We start from the raw sequence: 23,686 nt of genomic DNA, 5'->3' as shown, positions 1-23,686 counted from the left end.
ATTACCTGTCGTAATTGTACGATATTTTATATAATTATATATCTATATTTGTGACAGCAAGGTAACATGCTAAAAGACTGCAGACTATTTTGTAGTACATATTATAATTAGTTTCAACAAAGGTGGGTTACATGTTCACAATGTGTATTACAAATATTAGTAATGTTGGATAATGCATCTACCATAAGTACATTCACTTCTATTAATATGAAAGATAGGGCACACATTATGATAAATTCAATATATAAACTGACAATTAAGTATATATAAACTGACAATTAAGTAATGCTTTCACTTTTTCGGTTGTTTTTTTTATTCAATGTAAATATCCGTTTCAGCTGGTTTTCATCCAGATAACGACGTGCAGAACATTTAGTTTTGGATGCAGTGGCCTTCGGATTAATACCGTAACAGAAGATCGACAGAGTTCTGGTAAATCAGCGTATTTTATAAGATGATAAAGGACTGTTTAAAATTATTAATGTCATATTTTGGCGGCATTATGCCATTGAAAGGGGATAGATACCAATTGTAAATTCTGGTAACTATCACAGATAAGTTCTAATTTCTATTGCATAAATATACCTTGCAGTTATGCCGTCACGATGTGACATAAAACTAGGGTCAGCTTTGAGACCATTCCGAGATATAAGGGGTCAATGGGGGACCAATATCACAAATGGCCTTATATAAATATCATGGCGGCATAACCACAAGGTGTAGTTATGCAAAAAACGTTTATGTGATGGCCTCCAAAAGGCCCATACGGGCACTCCTACATTATATCCAATTTGTCCAGCCTTGAACATTTCTCAGTTTGCATTTTTCGTAACACATTCTTTATCGCGAGAGGCAACATTTAATAAAATGTAATGTTAAAAATTGAATTGATTTATCTAAGCACAAATTAAGTTTTATTTATTGATGGATGGTTACCTCATTTTAGCTGAGCATATGCATGTCATAGTTATCTCCCCTATAACTTCCTCTTGATATCTCAGAATCCATGGTAAGCACAATCATATTTTATAGAAAGAAATTAAAGTTTTTGTATATAAATTTTCGCTCATTTTTAAATATGTTCATACTTAACGGAACTACATTATTGCGATTGGTGACATATTAATAGTTGGTAATGTTTTACGTATGTAGTTTTATATGTTGTTAGTTTGCCGAAGCGGCGTATTTAAGCTCGGTAGATAAGGGTGACCGCCATCGTCATGCCGGAATATTTGGTCATTGGATTCTTGAAGTGTGTTGCAAATCGCTATCGTTCGTGTAGTTTTTCATTGTGGGTGCGTATTATGTTACCTACTACTTTATCGTTGTTCACTAGTTTATTCATGAGTTGTCGTGTTTTCGCGGGGATTGGCGTCACGTGACATGGGGCAGCGATCATGAGTGACACTTGTGTTAGTTTTGGTCACTTAGTTGGAATATGATGGTAGGCCTATTGTTTTGAACATTTCTCGTTTGGCATTTTTCGTTATACATTCTTTATTTCAAAGCGAGAGGCAACATTTAAAACAATGCAGTGTGTTTTCTTGGTAATAAAGGAAACTTAGTCTATGTTAGTCAAACAAATTGTGGTTGGTGTTTATTTATTGTGGTCATAAGTATCAATCATGGTTTAGTTGTCACTTACATATATATACATGTAACCTGTTATCGGCACATTTGTATATGAGGTCATGGCATTCATTAGATGGACGTATATAGTGTCGTTTATGTTAGATGAAGAAGAAGACGCTTACTCGACCGGAGCACCTGGTCCTTTTATCATTGGCTTTCTGCAATGGTCTTCATGAAACCATTGCTGTGTTACTTTACACAATTTTGTCTTTTAATTCGAGATAAAATTATAGTTTTGTTAACTTTTATGTGAAATCCTGTAATTCGAGGCTCTTATTAACCGCTTTATCACAACCTAGTCCGTAGGTCGTCTGACAGCGGTTCACAAATTATCATCCGTGGTTAAAAGGCCTTTTCAACCAGTCAATATTATTAAAAGCTTCTTAGGGAGCAAACAGCCGATGCTGCCATTTCGGCGCTCACAGCTAGCATTCAACAATTCTAGCACTGCCTTACTACGTACTCATTTACAGCAGAGTAGACTGGAATAAGTATATTGTTCAAAGCTACAACACAGTGCCGTGACGTGACTCGAACCCGAAACCCTTCGGACACGGGCCCGGCGTCCTTCAACTAGATTATCGTGCCTCCATATTTTATTTAATAGATAAATTTTATTAGGCTTTGTCGATGTATAACGATTTTTTCCATACCTGTTTTATAACTCCCAAACCGACACAAACACACCTAAATTTCACCTTGCTTTCAGTTGTATTTTATTTTTGGCTGGAATGACCAATGTTCCCGAAATTTAATGGACGCAGCCTCGCCTCTAAACTTCAAATGCAAAATAGTATATACAACGTTTCCCTGCGTGCTAGCTGTGAAAAATGTATAAGTCGTTGCATAATCTGTTCATATAACCAGGTCAGACGCATTTGTAAGACGTCATTAAAGGCGTTGGGGGAATGTAATAGCTTGACACAGACTAACAAGACTTGTGAAAAGAGTTCCTGGAAGAATAATTGGGTGTATAAAATCAAAGAGAATTTCATATAATATAAACACTACATTGTCAAATAAATCTCTAGCATATATTTAAGCATTAAACAGCATTTTGTTTCGTATTATAGGACCATAACACGGAACAGAATGCTGTGTTATGCTTATATTGACATTTTTTATATATTTTTTTCATTTTCATTTCTACCTTCACAGGGCACTTTTAAATAAGAATTTAGCGGTGTTTGTACAAGAGATAGAAAAGCCAATAGAATTGCTTACGGAATGTTGTCTCTGTTGACTTTTCAAGGAAAAAAATATAGTGCGTGGAAGTAAACACAAAACTATTAATACTTTTTCCATCATTTAATCAATCAATGTATTCCATTCACATTTCATAATGGTGAACATAAAACGGTGAATACCATTGAATCATAGCTTTTTTGTTTTGTATTTTCTTATCTGCTTGCTAGTGTGCAGGGGGAATAACAACCTGATAGTTAGTCGTACCCGTGTATATATCACTGCGCCAGTGTTACTGTCTCATAACACGGAACTGGCCTTGGTAGTGTTATATAGTGGCAATGCAGATCAAATGTAAATATGTATATATCACATCTATGTTAAAGGTACAGCGCCTGATTGTCCTATAACCACCACCTCCACCACCAATGCCGTTACCACCACTCCGACAGCACCACCATTCGAGACGCTGTCCACCACAACAGAGATTTTCAGAAATGTCACATCTGATGTATCTTACAATGGTATGTGTATGTAGAGTATATCATATTTTAGTACTTTATGAGATTATTGTACTAAAAACGATACCCATAACTAAATATACGGTTTTTTTATGTCTGAAACGCATATCTGTTGAATAGTAAATCGTGTCAAACATATGCCGCAATTGTTGTTTAATACCCTTGCAATCTAGACATTATTGCATCAAAGTTCAGTACCAAACTAAACAATAGCCAATCAAATCCCTTCAAACTATAACTCAACAACTCAACAACAGTACCTTGGATATGTAAATAAATATTACAACTCCTCGGCAGAAACCACGTAAAAAAACGAACAATACCATTCAATAAGACTGAAAAACACGATTAAATTACGCAATGACTTTTTCGAAAGATACTTAAAAAACCAAATGACAGCGATGTGACAATACACTGCAGTACAGATGGCTTAATGTGCTATTTATTTCTAGTGATATCTTTTTTCCTGAAGAACGTTCACGCGGAAATAGAAAAAAATAAAAGCAATCAGAAAGAAAAAAAACACTGAGTACAAAGTACAGAAAGTACTGCTGAATAAACATATAATAAAAGTTGAAAAATATAAATTAGAAATCAAAACTTATTATTATCATGAAATAGTTTTCGAAATTGCAAATAGTTTTTCTAATCGTTTTTAAAAGGTCAAACTGTGTTGCCTTGCTGTCAGTGTGTCCCTCAGAAGCCGGCTATCAATATGACCTCTACTCAATTAAAGACAATTATCAAAGAGTTAAAGGCAGAGCTATCAGTTAACAAACCAGCTCTCTCAGGTAACGTATACGAATCGATCGAGCGTTACAGGGATTTTGTGAAAAAGAGACACAATAAAACTGTAACAATCGAGTCCTGTGATTCCTGTGACAATCATTACATGGACAAAGTTAAGTAACATTATCTTTAGTAAGATTCATCAGTTTGGGAATATGTTGATATCAAAGTTTTACTTTATACACAGACAATGTACGTACTAAACGTGTCACAACGTTTCAAGACTGACTGATTCCTTTGTCAATCTATGACTGAGTAAGCGATATTTATTGTTTACCTTTACAACGACGTGACGGAATTGTATATTTGATAAGTCGTTAGCTCGGTGTAGAGACACGCAACAGAAACAGTCAATCTGCTGCCATGCGTGCTAGTTACTCAGAACGAGACTTCATGGAAGATACAATTATAGCGTCAGATATTGGTTACATAATCTTACAGAATAGATGATTATTATGCGGAACGAAATTACTATTACAAATGTGGTTCAACTGTATACAAATTGTACACATAAGTCAGAAGAATTAAGACAAGGATGAGTTTGATCTATTAACAAATTATCATGTTTTGTTTGGTTTAAAAAGATCAATTCTTGAACATAAACAAACACAGTGTGATTTTTTTTATTACAGCTTCAATAAGGAAGAAGACAAGCGCAAATGACAGCCGTGAATCATCGAAAGCTATCGGGTATTTTGGAGCAGCACTTCTTGCTATTCCCTTTGTATTTATAATGGTCTTGGATCTCAGCCGGTTCTTTCAATTCCTGCAGTCTTTATAACTATTTCAGTAGTCTGCTAATGTTTCATGTAATGAATAACAAGAGGCCCATGGGGGCCTGTATCGCTCACCTGGTTGTTTAAGCAATCATGGCACAATATTTACATTTGCTATGTAATGCCAATTTGTTTAAGAACTTTGAAGCGTTACTATGGATACTTTATAATTCATAAAAAAATAAGGTTGTTACTTTTACTAGCACATTAGTTGGGTTGGAGATAAAAAGTATGTGATGGCTGTTCATTTTGTCGAATTGTCTTTTAAATTTTACATGAAAATCACAAAGTATAAAAACCACTCGAAGGCCTTTACAACTATGAGTAGTATTTGATATTAGCATTTCTTGAACTGCAGAAGAAGATTTTTGAAATTCGCCTCCTTTTTCACCCACAATCCAGCCGCCTTGGGGGTCAGGGTCACAAAATTATACCTGCAGACCTCTTTTCCTAACAAGTATTTCTTTTAAAAAACTTCGTTTAAAACAATGGAAGGTATGGATAATTATGTTTATTTCCTATATAAACTATACTAAACTTCACCCCCTCCTCAGGGGCAAACGGGGGCCCAGAGAGACATGAAAATCACAAATTGTATAAACCACCCCAAGGCCTAAAGCAATGAGTAGTATTTGATTCTAGCATTTCTAGAACTGGAGAAGAAGATTTTTGAAATTTCCCTAAATTTCCCCCCTTTTCGACCCCTAACTTAACCCCCTAAAGGGTCAGGCTCATAAAAAAAATACCTGCAGACCCTCTTTTCCTAACAAGTATTTCTTTTAAAAAACTTCGTTGAAAACAATGGAAGGTATGGTCTATTATGTTATTTCCTATATAAACAATACTAAACTTCATCTCCTCCTCAGGAACAAACGGGGGGGGGAGGGAGGGATAGGAGACATGAAAATCACACTTTTTCTAAACCACCCAAAGGCCTTTACAGCTATGAGTAGTATTTGATTCTAGCATTTCTAGAACTGGAGAAGAAGTTTTTGAAATTTCCCTAAATCCTCCCCCCCCCCCTTTTCAGCCCCTAGCTGACAGCCCCCTAGGGGTTCAGACTCATCAATATTATACCAGCAGACCTCTATAATCCCTAACAAGTATTTCTTTCAAATATGAGCAAATTCCGTTCAAAACATTGGAAGATATCGCCTATTATGTTTATTTCCTATATTAACTATACTAAACCTCATCTCCTCCCAAGGAACAAACGGGGGCGGGGCTAGGAGACATGAAAATCACATTTTTTTATAAACCATCCAAAGGCCTTTAAAACTATGAGTAGTATTTGGTTTTAACATTTCTGGAAATTGAGAAAAAGATTTATTTTTTTTCTAAATTTTGCCCTTTTTGGCCCCTAGCTCAGCCCCCTAGGAGGGCACACCTTTATTTCGTAAATATATTTAGCCCCTGGTCCCAAGGATGCTTCATAGCAAATTCAGTTAAAATCCAACCAGTCGTTCAAGAGATAAAGGCTTTTAAAGGGAAAAGTTGACGCCGGACGGACGACAGACGACAGACGCCGCGGTACGGCATAAACTCACTTGCCCTTTGGGCAGGTGAGCTAAAAAACGTCAGATGTGTGGTATAAATCTATTATACTATAAAGGGTTTTTTTGTAGTATATGACATTGTTTGAGAGATGTGTGTTTAGTATATAATTCTGTGTGAGAGTTGTGTGTAGTATATAATTTTGTCTGAGAGGTGTGTGTAGTACATAATTCGGTCTGAGAGGTTTGTGTAGTATATAATTCTGTCTCAGAGGTTTATGTAGTATATAATTCTGTCTGAGAGGTTTGTGTAGTATATAAGTTTGTCTGAGAGGTTTGTGTTTTATATAATTCTGTCTGAGAGGTTTGTGTAGTATATAAGTCTGTCTGAGAGGTTTGTGTAGTATATGATTCTGTCTGAGAGGTTTGTGTAGTATATGATTCTGTCTGATGGGTTTGTGTTGTATATAATTCTGTCTGAGAGGTTTGTGTAGTATATAATTCTGTCTGAGAGGTTTGTGTAGTATATAAGTCTGTCTGAGAGGTTTGTGTAGTATATGATTCTGTCTGAGAGGTTTGTGTAGTATATGATTCTGTCTGATGGGTTTGTGTTGTATATAATTCTGTCTGAGAGGTTTGTGTAGTATATGATTCTGTCTGAGAGGTTTGTGTAGTATATAAGTCTGTCTGATGGGTTTGTGTTGTATATAATTCTGTCTGAGAGGTTTGTGTAGTATATAATTCTGTCTGAGAGGTTTGTGTAGTATATAATTCTGTCTGAGAGGTTTGTGTAGTTTATAAGTTTGTCTGAGAGGTTTGTGTAGTATATGATTCTGTCTGAGAGGTTTGTGTAGTATATGATACTGTCTGAGAGGTTTGTGTAGTATAGAATTCTGTCTGAGAGGTTTGTGTAGTATAGAATTCTGTCTGAGAGGTTTGTGTAGTATATAATTCTGTCTGAGAGGTTTGTGTAGTACATAATACTGTCTGAGAGGTTTGTGTAGTATATCATGTCTTAGAGGTATGTTTAGTAAATGATTTATTTGTATGTTTATCTGTTTTAATGAAGAAAATGTAGGATAAAATATAATGCCTTGTGCCTTCTTTTCCTTTGAAAACATTATCTATATTAAATAAAAATATATATTTATCAAAAACACAGCTGACATCATTTTTAAGACAATGCGTTTCCCTTTTAGGGGATATGTGGGTAATTTTCATGGCGTTTTCGAAAGAGTAGAAAACCGTTACAGTAGCCATTAAGAATACAATTTATTTTTTCAACCTTATTTTAGTTTTAAAACGCAAGTCAATCATATTTAATGTTAGTTGATATTAGCATACACAAACTACATCGAGGGTTGTTCCACGGTGAATGTGAACCAAGTACGCCCTGTGTTACGTCATTGCCTTGTATCAATACGCAGTGATGAGGTCACCAGTGTTATGCCGAAAATTAATTCCATTTTCGTCAATGGGTCCAAGCTTAAAGAATGTAAATATTTGATGATACATGTCAATGTCAAACCAGTAAACCGTATTAGGTCATATATGTTTGCTGGGCCTTATATTATCAGTTCGATAGAATGTTGTATTTGACATGATAAATATGTAAGCGTACTCAGTATCGTACGTGAACGGCACGGGCTGCGTATATATGCGTGTGTATGAGGTTAGAGAGAGTGTAAACAAAGGCCTGACTAGTTTTGTTCAGCTTAGTTGTGATATTTATATATATTTAATACATGTACGTATATTGTAGCTTTTCATTCATGGGATATCGGCTATCGTCGCTACAGCCTGATGAAAGGTCATACACTGTTGGCTATTTTAATAATTGACGACAACCTACCACCGTTAGTAACACAGGTCCTGACGCTGAGGGTCAAAACATAAGTCTGCCGACATACTTACCCGAAAATGTGTGGTTGGGTAGAGAGTAAAGTCATGTACCCAACATTGATGTAGTAGAGTGAGTCTGAGTGACTAACATCTACACTCATTATCCGAGCCAGATACTGTACGTCAGAGTGACTGACCTAGGATGAGGGTCTGTGTGACTAACATCTACACTCATTATCTGAGCCAGATAATGTACGTCTGAGTGACTGACCTAGGATGGGGGTCTGTGTGACTAACATCTACACTCATTATCCGAGCCAGATACTGTACGTCTGCGTGACTGACCTAGGATGGGGGTCTGTGTGACTAACATCTACACTCATTATCCGAGCCAGATACTGTACGTCTGAGTGACTGACCTAGGATGGGGGTCTGTGTGACTAACATCTACACTCATTATCCGAGCCAGATACTGTACGTCTGAGTGACTGACCTAGGATGGGGGTCGGTGTGACTAACATCTACAATCATTATCCGAGCCAGATACTGTACGTCTGCGTGACTGACCTAGGATGGGGGTCTGTGTGACTAACATCTACACTCATTATCCGAGCCAGATACTGTACGTCTGAGTGACTGACCTAGGGTGGGGGTCTGTGTGATTAACATCTACACTCATTATCCGACCCAGATACTGTACGTCTGAGTGACTGACCTAGGATGGGGCTCTGTGTGTCTAACATCTACACTCATTATCCGACCCAGATCCTGTACGTCTGAGTGACTGACGTAGGATGGGGTCTGTGTGACTAGCATCTACCCTCATTATCCGAGCCAGATACTGTACGTCTGCGTGACTGACCTAGGATGGGGGTCTGTGTGACCAATGCAACATCGATCTTACAATTGGCTGGTCTTTGTGACCAACGGCAACATCGATCCTACGGTTGGCTGGTCTGTGTGACCATTTGTACCTTATTTGTTCATTGGCCTGTGTGACCAATGGTGACTCCCTATGTTATCAGTGTACCTTTATGGAATATTTGGTGAGAGGTGGACTGACTACGAATGGAAAGTATCATCAATGTCATCACGTTTCAGTGGAGGTGGATGTACAAGTGCCCAAATTAAAAGCTACATGAACTGTAGGATATTATGTATAGAACCAAAAGTTGTCATTTGTACTTATATCATTGTTCATTATTGAATGATATAGAGAGAGAACCATTTTGTTAGTGTGTGTGTAATGGGTGTTATATATCTTTAATATCATGTACTGTAAATAAATTGTATATATTGTATTTACGGTTCTTGTCTTATGTATAAGGGAATCAACAGTCAAGTAATCCCGGTCGGTTCTCGGTACAACGGTAAGCAATAAAAAGGCATAATACAAACGAATGGTAAATCGCAAAAATAGCAGCATGCATGGAGAATGGTAGTATGGAAGACAGTAGAACGGCAAAAAAAACAAAATGTATGACAAAACAAAACAGAAAATCACAAAAATCGGAAGTTTTATGACAAAATCAAACGGTAAATAAGGAAAAAGAAAAACTAATGACAAAAAAACGTTATATAATAACAATAGAAAAAAGAAAATATGAAAAACAGACGGTAAATCAGCAACAACAAAAAATGTTTGACAAAAAAAAGGAATATCAGAATATAGCAAAAGAGTGACAAAAACAAAAGAAATAAAAAAAAAGTATATAAAAACAAACGGTAAATCAGAACAAAGCAAAACTAACGACAAAAAAGTGTGATGATAACAATAGCATTAATCAACAACAAAACAAAATGTATGACGAAAAAAAAAGAAAATGAAATAGCTAGGGTTCAGGAGCTAAATCTCTCCTATATATTTTGTATTTGGTTCAATGAACACGTCTGACAGAAAGACAGTGTACGTGACTCTTCGCATGATCTACATAATCAATACAATTTCTATCAAGTAAGGTTGAAGACAGGACGAAGACAAATCACCATTTACGTAAGAATTGACATCGGATATGAACGATAGGCAGGGGCGTAAGACGTTCAGCTGAATTATAATATGTTTATAATTAATTGACATTCCTTATTGGATACAATATATATCCTTGGTTCATATGTAGGGCAGTGATTTCATAACCAATCTAATTTTATTCATATGATATTATCATAATGTTTATAACAGATATTTGAATAGTTCATACATGTTCGTATAGTGTAGCTTTTCAGTCATGGGATATATGGGCTATCGTCGCTACAGCCTAAAGAAAGGCCATACGGTGTTTGTTATTTGAATAATTGACGACAACCTACCACCGTTAGTAACACATGTCCTGACGCTGATGTTACAAACATAAGTCTTCCGACAAACTTACTCAAACCTGTATGGTTGGGTAGGGGTAAAGTATGTACCCAACATTGATGCTGTGTAGTAGAGTGAGTCTGTGTGACTAACATCTACACTCATTATCCGAGACAGATACGTCTGAGTGACTGACCTAGGATGGGGGTTTGTGTGACCAATGCAACATCGATCATACGATTGGCTGATCTGTGTGACCATTTGTACCTTATTTGTTCATTGGCCTGTGTGACCAATGGTGACTCCCTATGTTATCAGTCTAACTTTATCGAATGTTTGGCGAAAGATGGACTGACTACGAATGGACAATATTTACATTTGTATGGCATTGTCACTATATAGCCTATTCGAAAGCTGTGTCGTTGATGGAACTTTAATTACCATGCATCACGAGACACAATTATTAGCGTAGTAATACAACACTGACCGGAACTACAATATCCAATATAAATAAACATGACGGCTGCTGAAATATCGCTGGGCATTGTGAGGTTTGACAATGTCATTATAAATTTGTGTGCAAAATTAAAAAAATTAAACTAAAAAACACATGTATTACAACGAAAACAAGACCAAGGTCTGCAATATCGCACAAAATGCACATCGGTTGAAATCACCAATGCCGGCAATGGAAACAATTTTAACGCTCATGCAATTTATCAAAAATATCGTGTGTTACACTGCACTGGTCAACAGGGGTTCGTTACAAATGTCTGAAATACACATATTCTAAAGACCTATTGACACATGTGTTACAGACCTACTGATATGAGTCACAGCACACATAAACATTTCATTTCAGACATTTGTAACGAACCTGTGCTCCGTCGCAAGATCACTCACTTCAAACGCTATCAGTTTCACGCGTCTCGCATCTACGATTCCTCATTTTAATTCTGACGACAGGTCAAATAACGAGGCTGTTATAGAATCTACCGACTGTTGTCAGGTTCCCATACAATCAACAAATAAATTCACGCCTGGATTCTTCACAAAATGAGCAAAGAGAAAANCGGGGGAAATCGAAATAATTTAAAATCTAACTTTCAGCTCAGAGTTCTATTGATAAACTTAAATCACTCTATAGACATAGCATACGCAATTGTATTGATACTGAATTGTGGAATAAAATTGAAGTGTTTGTTAAAATTTCAAAGTACTACTTTGTTTGCCGATCAGCACGCGACAATAAGCTGTTCAAACTATTGAACGAAATTGTGTGGACTGTCGATAGGGCGGGCAATTTTAATTTTAGATATAAATTATAAGATAAAAAGGACCATAAGAGGCAGAGAAAACGTAGATATAAGTATTGAACTGTTTTCGTATGGTATTTATGATCTATTTGAATGACACAGCTTTGCAAGCAAACAAATCATAATGCGCTATCCCATATACAGCCGGTAAATCAGCAAAAACAAAAAAATGTTTGACGAAAAAAAGGAATATCAAAATAAAGCAAAAGAGTGACAAAAACAAAAGAAATTAAAAAATGTATATAAAAACAAACGGTAAATCAGAACAAAGCAAAACTAACGACAAAAAAGTGTGCATAATAACAATAGCATTAATCAACAGCAAAACAAAATTAATGACGAAAAAAAAAGAAAACGAAACTGCTAGGGGTCAGGAGCTTCATCTCTCCTATATATTTTGTATTTGGTTCAATGAACACGTCTGACAGAATGACAGTGTACGGGACTCCTCTTCGCATGAACTACATAATTAATACAATTTATATCAATTAAGGTTGAAGACAGGACTAAGACAAATCACCATTCACGTGAAAATTTACATCGGATATATACGACAGGGTAATGACGTAAGACGTAATTAAGATACGCATATAGCACAGCGACTACACAGAATGAAAACCCCATATACTACTTGATTTTTTAAAAATATGACGTAAGAGTCAGTTTAATGATGTGACTTTTTAGATTCATATATTTGCAACGTAATCCACTGCAATGTTCTGATATCTGCTGATTATACATGTCTTTTTGGTCATTTTGTCTTAAGGTTTTACCAAACAGCTTGTGCATCTGAGTTTGGTGTAGTATTAGAGCACGTAGACACGGAACGCATAAATTTTCGTTCAATTCGGTTTTCTCATAATCGCGAACGTAGATCACTTGAAAAGTAAAAACATCGGGCAGTATAGTTTGATTGTATACCCACATGTATACGTGAACAACGAATTTAAATGTGAATAATATGATAGTTTACAATATTTGTTTCGTTGAAATATTGCTTTAGATGTCGGCTGAAAACGGGATACGAACATGAAAATGGTCCTTCCTCACTTCATGTTTTTTTTCATTTCACTTTAAATCAGTAACTTGAAGGCCTCTTTGTGTGGATTAAGCAAATATTTTGTTCTCTAATGTGTATTGAAATATAAAAAAAAGTATACCGTTCTGAGGCATAGCTGCCTACTCCGTTCAACAATTAAAACGTTGTTTTTTACAATATCTTTATAAATAATTAACAGATTCGTCACTCAGATGTGGCTTGAAGTAATTACCCAAAACCCAAGCACAAACAAATATTCCTTCATATTTTATGCACATTTTTTTCAGAAAAGAAACAGGTTAGCAAATGTCCACTCATCACTAGCTTCAAATTATACGTGAAATTCAAACTCGAAATAGAAAATAATTCTACCTTGCTCGCTCTTGTTGATGATATTCAATTCAACTTTACAACATTGGTTTTGCGTTTGTTTTAAAACGCAATTTTCATAAACAGGAACTGGATTAGTTTGGATTTAAGCTAAAGTTGGAAGGTTTATCCTGAAAATAGTGTGCCACCGGTAAACTCATTACGAGTTCTTGGATCCGCCCCTGAAGATATTTTTTGTTAAAGAAGCTATTAAACCAATGTTCATGTTGGCATTTTAAACTATTCAATCAATGTCATACCATCACCACCATTACTACAAAAATAATAAAACTTCAAAATTCAGAAATCTCATCAAAAAAACAATATCGTATATGATCCATATACATTTTTACCTTATTAAACACCGTCAGTGTTCGGTCCAGGTTACTAGCCTGAGGTAAACTGTATGTCAAATACAGTTAAACGTTATTGAAATTTACTTTAATACTTTCAACAACATGTTCTCTTCCACGAAAAGAAACGCATCGGTACACGTTACTGCATTGCATCAATACCCTTTGACCATGACATTCACAGGCAACACGTCTGAGGCAATTACTTCACCTGTTTACTCTCAGATAGATACCGTAAATGTCCTTTTGCTTTTTGAGGTATTTACAAACCTTTTATTTACAGGTAAGATATTAGGGTGTGTAAACTGTGTATTACTATATCTCAGCTAAAAGTTACAGTTTACATTGAATGTAGTTGATGCAGTACGGAATTAGATTATTTCTCTTTCGGAGAATTTATGTCTTTATTTGTCGATTGATGATTTTACCCATACAACATAATCATTATATTGGTTGCTGTCATAACTACCACTGGTTTGAAGATTTACATATGTAAATGGGGCGTGTAAGAATGGGTATACGTAATGAACAGGATATCGTATAAGTCGTGTCAGTGTAACGTCACAGATAACGTGAACTCGCACCGAGTTCAAAATATGCATATTCACTAGGCTGATATAGACGGGGCGTCCCCTGGCGTGTCTATCATTTGAGTCACTACACGTATTGTTGCACCAAATAACCGAAAAATATGAAATTATGAAAAATCGTCGACAAAATCCTTTAATATGGAAAAATAAAAAAGAGTTAATGTTAACAAAGTAACATTCATCTTTTTTGTTAGTTATCTGGACTGAGCTTCCTAACACTGCCAAATAGATAACGTACTGAAATGATGACGTCATTAAAACTGACCGGCCGTATATATAGAGTACTCTGACGTTAGTCCAGAATTTAATAATGTTTACACATTTTGACCCCAGANGCCCAATCAAAACTTCGCACAGGTTTTGATCGGTTGTCGTAAGATGTCGTAAACTAAAAGATGCATTTCTTCTCGATGCAGAAATGTTTCCAATGATCGTCCTCCTGAAGAAGTTTAATTTAGTTTAAACATATGTTATTGCCAAAAAATGCACATTATTAACGCCCTTTCCTTATAAGATAAATAATTGTATATACACACCATAAGAGGGCTTTCATAGTTTAAATCACTCCATTTATCTATTATTGAGAGAGAGAGAGAGGGAGAGAGAGAGAGTATTACTTATTCATTGCAGTTTATACAATGTACATTTCAATATTCAACATATAATGCACACATTCAGTCTTACTTTTATTTACAAATTATGGTAGATTTTGAAATTTGGTCATGAAAATGGAACCATCCAGCACAGTCAGCGCAGTGATATCAAGCACACGCACATTTCTTGCATTCACGCTCTCGTGCACTTAAAAGAAAGTTAAACATTACAGAGGATTACTAAAATAAAAAGGAACACACAAGTGCACGTTATGGCATGTAATTCGGACACAAGCTAAGTAATGGATATGAAAGATAATGAGGACTGTTGGAGAGGAGACATAAGAACGTGACCATATTGAAACCTGCGAGTACTCGAAACATACTGTTGGACATATATAAGTACATTTTTATTTTCGTCACTCGAATAATCTTCATGGCCATACAATAATTTCTCTAAGCTTAGAGGTAAGTATTCATGAAGATTTCTAAACATTGGTAATCTTTGATCAGTATATATACTGCATGTAAAAAAAAGAAATGATGAGCATTTTCATTAGGATATCCACATGCACAAATAGGAGAATTGATTAGGTTAACATTAAAGAGATCATCATTTAAAGGGCTGCATTTATGACGGAGTTTGGTTAGTAAAATATTTAACTTACGGTCCTAAATGTTTCATTTTGTTTTTGAGGCAGTTTGTGAAGCTCTTAAAAGAATGTGCAGTTTTAATATTAGTGTTAAGCTCATTCCATAGTCTTAAAGTAGAAGGTATGAACGAGTTAAGTGAAGATTGTAAAACGGAAATTAGGAATGGAATAGTTATCAGAGTTCTCAAATTATAAGGAGTTAAAGTATCTACTAGTGGCGGGAGAAGGTCAGTTAGGTACGAGGGAGTCATATTGTTGTGAATTTTGTAGAAAAGTTGAAGTTTGCGGCGGGTGCGACGTTGAGACAAGACTTCCCAACCAGTTTCGAAGTAAAGAGACGCTCTACTAGCAAAAGATGGCAGGCCGGTGACAATACGCGCCGCTTCTAACTGGAGTTTTTCAAGTTTATTTGCATCGGCAGTTGTACAACCGTCCGTAACTTCGCAACAGTATTCAAGCAGAGGGCGTATAAAAGTAAGATAATTCTGTTTAATGTCTTGCGATTTAAAGTATATTTTAACTTGCGGAGAATTCCTATTTGTTTCGTAACAGTTTTACAAATGTTATCAATATGGTGAGTCCATTTACAGTTAGCATCTAGGAAAATGCCTAGATGTTTATGATGTTCGATAAAATCAATATTAACATTATTAAAAATGAGATTGACATCAAGCTCAGCATTGGTATTTGAAATTAGTAGCGCTTCAGTTTTATTAGGATTAAATTTAACAAGCCAATTTTCTGCCCAGTTATGAATTTTTTCAAGATCTCGGTTAGTAGTAGTTTCTAGTTCAATTGCGGAAGGAGAAGAGACGGATAGGGAAGTATCATCAGCAAAAAGACGGGAAGGGCTGACAAGGTTATCAGTTATATCGTTGATATACAAGAGAAAAAGAAGCGGACCTAAGACAGAGCCCTGGGGTACACCAGCATTAGTTGTTTTAGTATGAGAAGTAACATTGTGGATGAAGACTTGTTGATGGCGATTCTGTACATAATCGGATAGCCAGTCTAAAAGATTTCCATTAATTCCATAGCTTTTTAATTTGTGTACAAGACCTGCATGCCAAACCCGATCAAAAGCTTTGGAAATGTCGCAAAAAACAAGACAGGTATGATGACGGTTTTCTAGATTTATGCATACATTATGATACATTTCAATTAGTTGATGTACTGTTGAGTGACATGGCTGAAATCCAGATTGGTATTTATAAAACAATGAATTTTCTAATAAATAATTATGCTGTAATAACTTTTTCAAAAACTTTCCCTACAGTGCTTAATAAAGCTATTGGTCTATAATTACTGGGGCATTGTTTATCACCTTTTTTATAAATGGGCATGACAAAAGCTTTTTTCCAGGAATTGGGATGAATTCCTTGATCAAGAGACTTTCTGAATATGAGAAATAGCGGAAATGAAACATAAAGAGCTGTGTTTTAAGCATTTGGTGACTAATTTTATCATATCCAACAGCTTTACCTAATTTTAAAGACTTAAGGATGTCAACAATATCAGCTTGTGTAAAAAATATATTATCTATACGACTTTGGGTTCTCATATCAACTTGTGGTAAAGGTACACCTGAGTCGTCTATAGTAGAGATAGACACAAAATCGTCATTTAAAATATTAGCTTTCCGTTCATCATCTACTGCAGTAGAATTAGTAATAGGGTCTTTTAGAGGAGGTATAATGTAAGATAATCTGCACTTTTAGTTAATCTCCGAACCAGTTTCCAAAAATTATTTTGATTAGTTTTTGCATAGTTATCTAAAAGTCCATTAATATCAGCATAACAATGTTCTCTTGTTCTACGTTTGAGATTGTTGACATGATTTTTATGTTTTTTAAATTTTGCTAAATTCTCTACAGAAAAAAAAACTCTTAATTTTTTATGCAATCTTTTTTTAATCCTAATTTCACGACGTAGTTCAGTAGTAAACCACGGTTTATCATTCGGTCTAACAGTAATAACCTTAGTTGGAATACAAAGATGGGCATATTCCAAATGCTTATCTGTAAAAATCGAACATATATCGTCGCATGTATAAGCATTTCTAAATACGTATTGCCAATCGGTGTTTTGTAACAGGTTATTAAATTTAGGATAGTCAGCATTTTTATAATGCGTTTGAATTTGTTAGTAAGAAAAATGTTTAGTTTAATTTCAACGAGAGTAGCGTCATGGTCCGAAATGTCCCTGTCAATTTCAATAACATCGGAAAAACCAACAACGCATGTATCGCTCACGAGCACGGGGTCAAGGAGCGAAGCACGTGTTTGGCCAACCCGCGTTGGTTGGTTTATTACATTAGAAAACAGATACGTGCGGATAATGTCGTTCAGTTTATGACGAGTTTCTACCAGTAGGTCAACGTTTATGTCACCAACTATAATGACATGTGGGTTTTCATCAAGTGCATTTTCAATGGAGTTTTCAAATTGTTCCCAAAATGGATTTACACAGTCATTTGGTCTATATACTGTACATAGAAGATACGAGGAGTTAATAAACATAATTTCGACCCAGATGGCCTCACCTGATTGAAATTCTAAATCAAAACGCCGCTGGGCAGAAATATTCACGGTCTTTCCGGAAAGGATTATTATTAAAACCTGGAAGTGCTATTTCTTCGTCAGATATACTGTTGTCTAAGTGGGATTCCGTGATACATACTACGTGAAATTCGTCTGCAATATTTTCAAGGTGAATTAGCTTATTTCGTAAACTACGTATATTTAAATGGACAATTGTTAATTCATCGGAAGATACATCAGGCCCAGGGTTTTCATGTATGTCCATGCAAATCAATAATAAAAGATGGAGGATAAGGATGAAATTAGTGTTACTGAAATAGCTATGTATAACATAAAAGAGAATACTGTATTGTGTGGTCTTAAATGTTAGAAGAAGGAATTCAAATAGATTTCCAAATTCATCAAATACGAAATTTAAATTAATTTTAAATATTGAAGATGAGCTCGAGTGGTTACAGTGTGTACGCATGTAGAAATTGCCGACCGCCACCCTGTGTGCTACTATATCGTTACCCATTATCAGGAACGGTCATGGTTGGGTGGCTATCGGCAAAGAACATGCGCACGTGCGTTTAGACCTGTCCAACAGTACAAACGGACTCGAGGTGAAGGTCACCCAGAAATAAACAAGGGGGAAGTGGGAAGAGAAGGGGGAATAGTAAACAGGAAAGGTAAAGAAAAGAAAACATAGGTGGAGAACCGAGGGATGTTTCTGCTGCTATAAAGAAGAGTAAGAGGTAAAATGATTGTTAGATAGATAGACCGACAGATTATGATTATTTTGTATATAATGACAATGTATAGAAAAAATGGGAAAACTATCTACATTTTCAGCATGGTATAACTATATGAATAACATTGTCATTAATTATATACAAGTCAGCTTGGGACAAACAGATTATACAAATGTGTACATTTGGTACACAAACAACACAGGGTAGGGTACTATAGGTAGACACTTTAGATAGCTTATATTGACAAGGTAGACATAATCAGACTACGTAGAGGGTTACACATAGACCATATCATAGGTAAAACGAAAGAAGGCATGAGTAATCACGTAGGCATATTTTGGGGAGACACGTGATTCATACGGATATCAATCAAGACAGGCTACCTGTTTTAGTGATATCAGTGAAAACAATATAGTTGTCTTCTGTGATATCAACCATCATAGGATACTTGATTTGAGATATCAATCATTACAGGATATCTGTAATTGTGGTTCTTGTCAATCAACACATTATAATTATTTGAAGATTGAAAACAACACATATTACTTTTTTGGATATTAAACAATGAATAATACTTATTTTGGATATCAAACAATAAATAATACTTGTTTTGGATATCAAACAATGAATAATACCTTTATTTTTGGATATCAAACAATAAATGAATTTTGCTTTAGATATCAAACAATGAATAATGTCTGTTTTAGATATCGAACAATGAGTAATACTTGTTTTGGATATCGATCCAATAAATAATACTTATTTTAGAAATCAAAACAATAACTGGTACTTGTTTTGGGTATCAAACGATAAATTATGTTACTTTTAGATATCAAACAATAAATTATATCAGTTTTAGATATCAAACAATAAATGCTATTAGTTCTGATATCAACAAATGATCCTTGTTTTGATATATCCAATAATAAATTATATTTGTTTTTATTATCAAGCCAGAAATGATACTTATTTTGGGTATCAAACATTCTATGATACTTATTTTGGTTATAAAACAATAAATGATATTTGTTTTGGATATCAAGCAATATATGACACTTATGATACTTGCCTTAGATATCAATCGAATGACACTTTTTTAAATTCTTTTTAAATATCAAACACTAAATAACATCATTCTGTATGCAATACAACCATATTGATGTCCAAATATAATGGTAAGTTAACATTTCGATACATGGATATGAATATCTCGTTAGGATTAACTATCTATATGAATCGATAAAAAGGATACTGGATCATCACGTAAAGTGATAAAAGTACACACATCATGAACGTACGTGACATTTTCAGTCAACAGTGAGGTTATTCGAGCGGAGAAAGTTGCAGACGATAAAGACAGTGCTGGTGAAGATGTTGCTGATGCTGGTTGCAGGACGCGATACACTCAATCAAAGTACTTAGAATACTTCAATACTGATCATGCAGAGGAGTCATTGTGAAGAGTTGGAATGATGGAATGCAGATGGTGAATGTTTTTGATTAGGATTTGTTCCGAGTCTCTCTATCGTTTGAAGAAAATTCTCCCATCGCTGGTCCAATAAAAATCAATGGACTTGGTCCATTTGGCTCGTCCAAGATCCTTAACTATCGTTTGCCTAGCTTTGGTCAGGTCTTCGGTAATGAAGAGTTTAGACGGGTTATTTTTTAAGCGTTTTTATTTTTAAATACAGAGTTTTTAAGATTCCAGCTGCTGAACCGGCATATAATTTGATGTTTCCCTTCGCTAGTGGGCTTCCCAATAACATGAGACCTATAAATATCTTCAGGGCGTAGGTCAACATTTAGCTGAGATCTACAGATGTCAATAATGACTGGGTCTGAAGAAGGGGGAAATGATAATAGTTAATAAGACATATCATTTAATATAATATGAAAAGGCAAAGCCTTAATAGAGCGCAGCGTTTGTTAATCTCTGATATTTACTGATTCAGAATACTGCTTTCAGAATGAGATGAAATAAACTTTATTTGAAGACGGCTAGTCGAGGAATAACAATTAAACATAAGTTCTAATGAGACTAAGACCGATATGTCCGTTCTGGGAAGTATGGCAGAACGTCCGTTTTTGAACATCATTTAATTTTCCCTGTCGGAAGATCGGATGGCCTATCGAGCCACGCCAAGGAATAAGTTCGGACAGGCATTCGGGTAAGTTTGGCCGCTATTGGAATCAACTTAATTATGACCTCATAAAGCATGCAACTCGGATTTTACCGAAGAAAACGACTTTGTATGTGTTACATGGGCCGAACTTGCCATGGTATCATTGGCCGAACCTGTCCGGGCCCACATTATCGTACAGCAATATGGTAGTGTCAGAGTGCTTGGCTTGGCTTTTATGTATATCATTTGAAGCTCTCCGTGTGTTACACGTTTGACCGTAACAAAGTAGCAATTCCGTTTTCAGAAAGTTCGCATAACTTGAAGCGAGATCATTTTTTTATTTAAACATATTTTATGTGCATCAAAATATACATTTGGAATGGGCACATGTTTTCTAACTTATATAAAGGCCTTTCCCAATAACATTTGAAATATATTGCTGGGTGCTTTGACATATTGTAATGTTGTCTTCTAAAGATAAAATATCACTACAATAATAACTGCAGGTCTAGCGGGATGAATTCATTCAATTCACGGTACATTTTTATTCTTTGGTCCGCATAATTATTACAAACAAAGAAGAAGTGGTATGAGTCTTCAATGGGATGACCGCACTGACAATGACGGTAGACAATTAAATTAGATTGCAATAGATCATCATTTAAAGTACTAGATCTATTTCTCAGTCTGGCTTGCAATATATTGGATTTCCGATTTCCGATCAAGTAATAATTTGGAGTTTTTGTCATGGTTCGAAGAGATTTTTTAAAGGCTGTGTACGAAACACTATTTCTAATTTCAAAATCTAGTTGGTTCTAAAGTCGAGTCGTAGATGGGAAAAATGATAAGTTGGTTAGTTGTATTCGGAAATTTGGTATGGAGTAATTATTTGCGTCACGGAGGTGATAATGTGAGTTTCCTGAGACTGAAGGGGGCAGTAAAGAAGCTAGATAACGGGGCGTGAGTTTGTTAATAATTTTGAAGAATAGCTGTAGTTTCCTCCTAGAACGTCGATTTGATATTGGTTCTAACCCACTTTCAGAATATAAAGAAATTCTACTAGCATAAGACGGTAATCCAGTTATTATTCGAGCAGACTCCAACTAAAGTTTTCCAATTTGTTTGCGTCACCGATAGAGCACCCGTCCCAAACCTCACAACAATATTCTAATAAGGGAAGAATGTATGATTTATATATTTTGAATAAAGTTTGTCTATTTAACATATATTTCAGTTTATGAAGGATACTTACCTGCTTGGATAAATTTTACATATATTTTCTATATGTCTACTCTATTTACAATTAGCGTCCAAAATAACTCCTAGGTGCTTATGATTATCTACAAAATCAACACTCACATTATTGAACTTAATATCTATCACATGATCATGTTCAATGTTTGAAATGAGTAAAGCTTCCGTTTTTAGGGGATTACATTTTACACACCACTTTTCTGCCCACTTTTGAATTTTAACTAGGTCGCTGTTATTTTTAGTTTCTATAGCCAAAAGGGATGGTTCAGAGCATAATAAAGACGTGTCGTCAGCAAACAATTTTGAAAGACTTTCGAGGTTATCAGATATATCATTTATGTAGATAAAATGAAAAGTAAAGGACCTAAAACTGAACCTTGTGGAACGCCTGCATTTGTAGCTTTAACGGAAGATTTACTATTTCCTACAAAGATCTGTTGTTTTCGGTTACTTACATAGTTGTTTAACCAGACAAGTAGTTTCCCACGTATACCATGGTTTGCTAATTTCACATCCAGTCCCTTGTGCCACACACGATCGATCGCTTTAGAAATATCACAAAAAACTAGACAGGATGATTGCTTTTTTTCAATATTTTCACATAATGTATGATATATTTCAATAATTTGATGAACAGTAGAATGGCCAGGCTGAAAACCAGATTGGTATTTATGTATCAGCGAATTTTTAAGCAAATAATTATGTAAGTATTTAACAACCAAACGTTCGCAAACGTTCCCGATAGAACTTAGTAGTGATATTGGTTTATAATTTGCATAATCTTTTTTATCACCTTTTTTTTTTAAATAATGGCATAACTAGGCTATAGAGACCGCAGTATTTTTTAACAAATGATGTCTAATTGTGTCGCTACCTACATGTACATCTTTGTTGATAGGTAAAGATTTTAGAATATCAGTAATGTCGTTTAATTAAAATTGTATGTCAGATATTGTAGCGTCCGTCCTTAGCTCTACGTCTGGTACGTCAACGTCAGTATCGTCAATAGAAAAGATAGAAATAAAGTAAACATTAAGGATATTAGCTTTACCTTCATTTGTCATTTCAAGATTTCCTGCATCATCAATAAGGGTAGGTATAGTATTGGAGGTGACAGTTTTTAAAGTCTGCGGATAATTTTCCAAAACATTATAGGGTTCGAACCAGAATAACGATCTAAAATGCTATTTATGTCAGCAAAGACAATTTCATTTTTTGAGATTGTTAACATGATTACGTTGTTTTCTAAAATAAGATAAGTTAACTATAGAACGGTTAGATATAAAAAAAAAAAATAGTCGGTCTCTTTTCCTAATTTCTCGTCGTAAGTCAGAATTGAACCAAGGCTTGTCATTGGATCGAATCGTTACAGTTTGTGTAGGTATGCACTCCCCAGCTATTTCCAGATATTTGGCTGTAAAATGTTCACACATGTCGTCCGGAGAGTGCGCAGTCGAAAACAAATCTAACCAGTCAGTATCGTCTGGTCTATTATTACAAAATTCATAATTAGCCTCACTGTGACATCTTATTTGTCGTGCATACGTCCTCGGAATAACAGTACAAAACAGTCAGTTCTACAGTCGTC

At 35.2% G+C, this 23,686-nt stretch overlaps 1 protein-coding gene across 1 annotated transcript in view; it reads left to right on the top strand.

The window, feature by feature from the left end:
• The window catches only part of LOC110448807 (location of vulva defective 1-like), a 36,822-nt gene extending 16,641 nt beyond the window's left edge, over window positions 1–20,181 (top strand). Inside the window, exons 7-8 of the mRNA XM_021495252.1 lie at window positions 3,204–3,341; window positions 20,033–20,181. Of these exons, the coding sequence (XP_021350927.1) occupies window positions 3,204–3,341; window positions 20,033–20,181 (287 nt within the window). The remainder of the gene's footprint in view (window positions 1–3,203; window positions 3,342–20,032) is intronic.
• Window positions 20,182–23,686: the final 3,505 nt, after the last annotated feature.

Source organism: Mizuhopecten yessoensis, unplaced genomic scaffold (assembly GCF_002113885.1).
Source record: "Mizuhopecten yessoensis strain PY_sf001 unplaced genomic scaffold, ASM211388v2 scaffold4329, whole genome shotgun sequence".
NCBI classification, from domain to species: domain Eukaryota; kingdom Metazoa; phylum Mollusca; class Bivalvia; order Pectinida; family Pectinidae; genus Mizuhopecten; species Mizuhopecten yessoensis.
The sequence above is the reverse complement of the archived record's forward strand: the minus strand, read 5'-3'. Positions and strand labels throughout refer to the sequence as shown.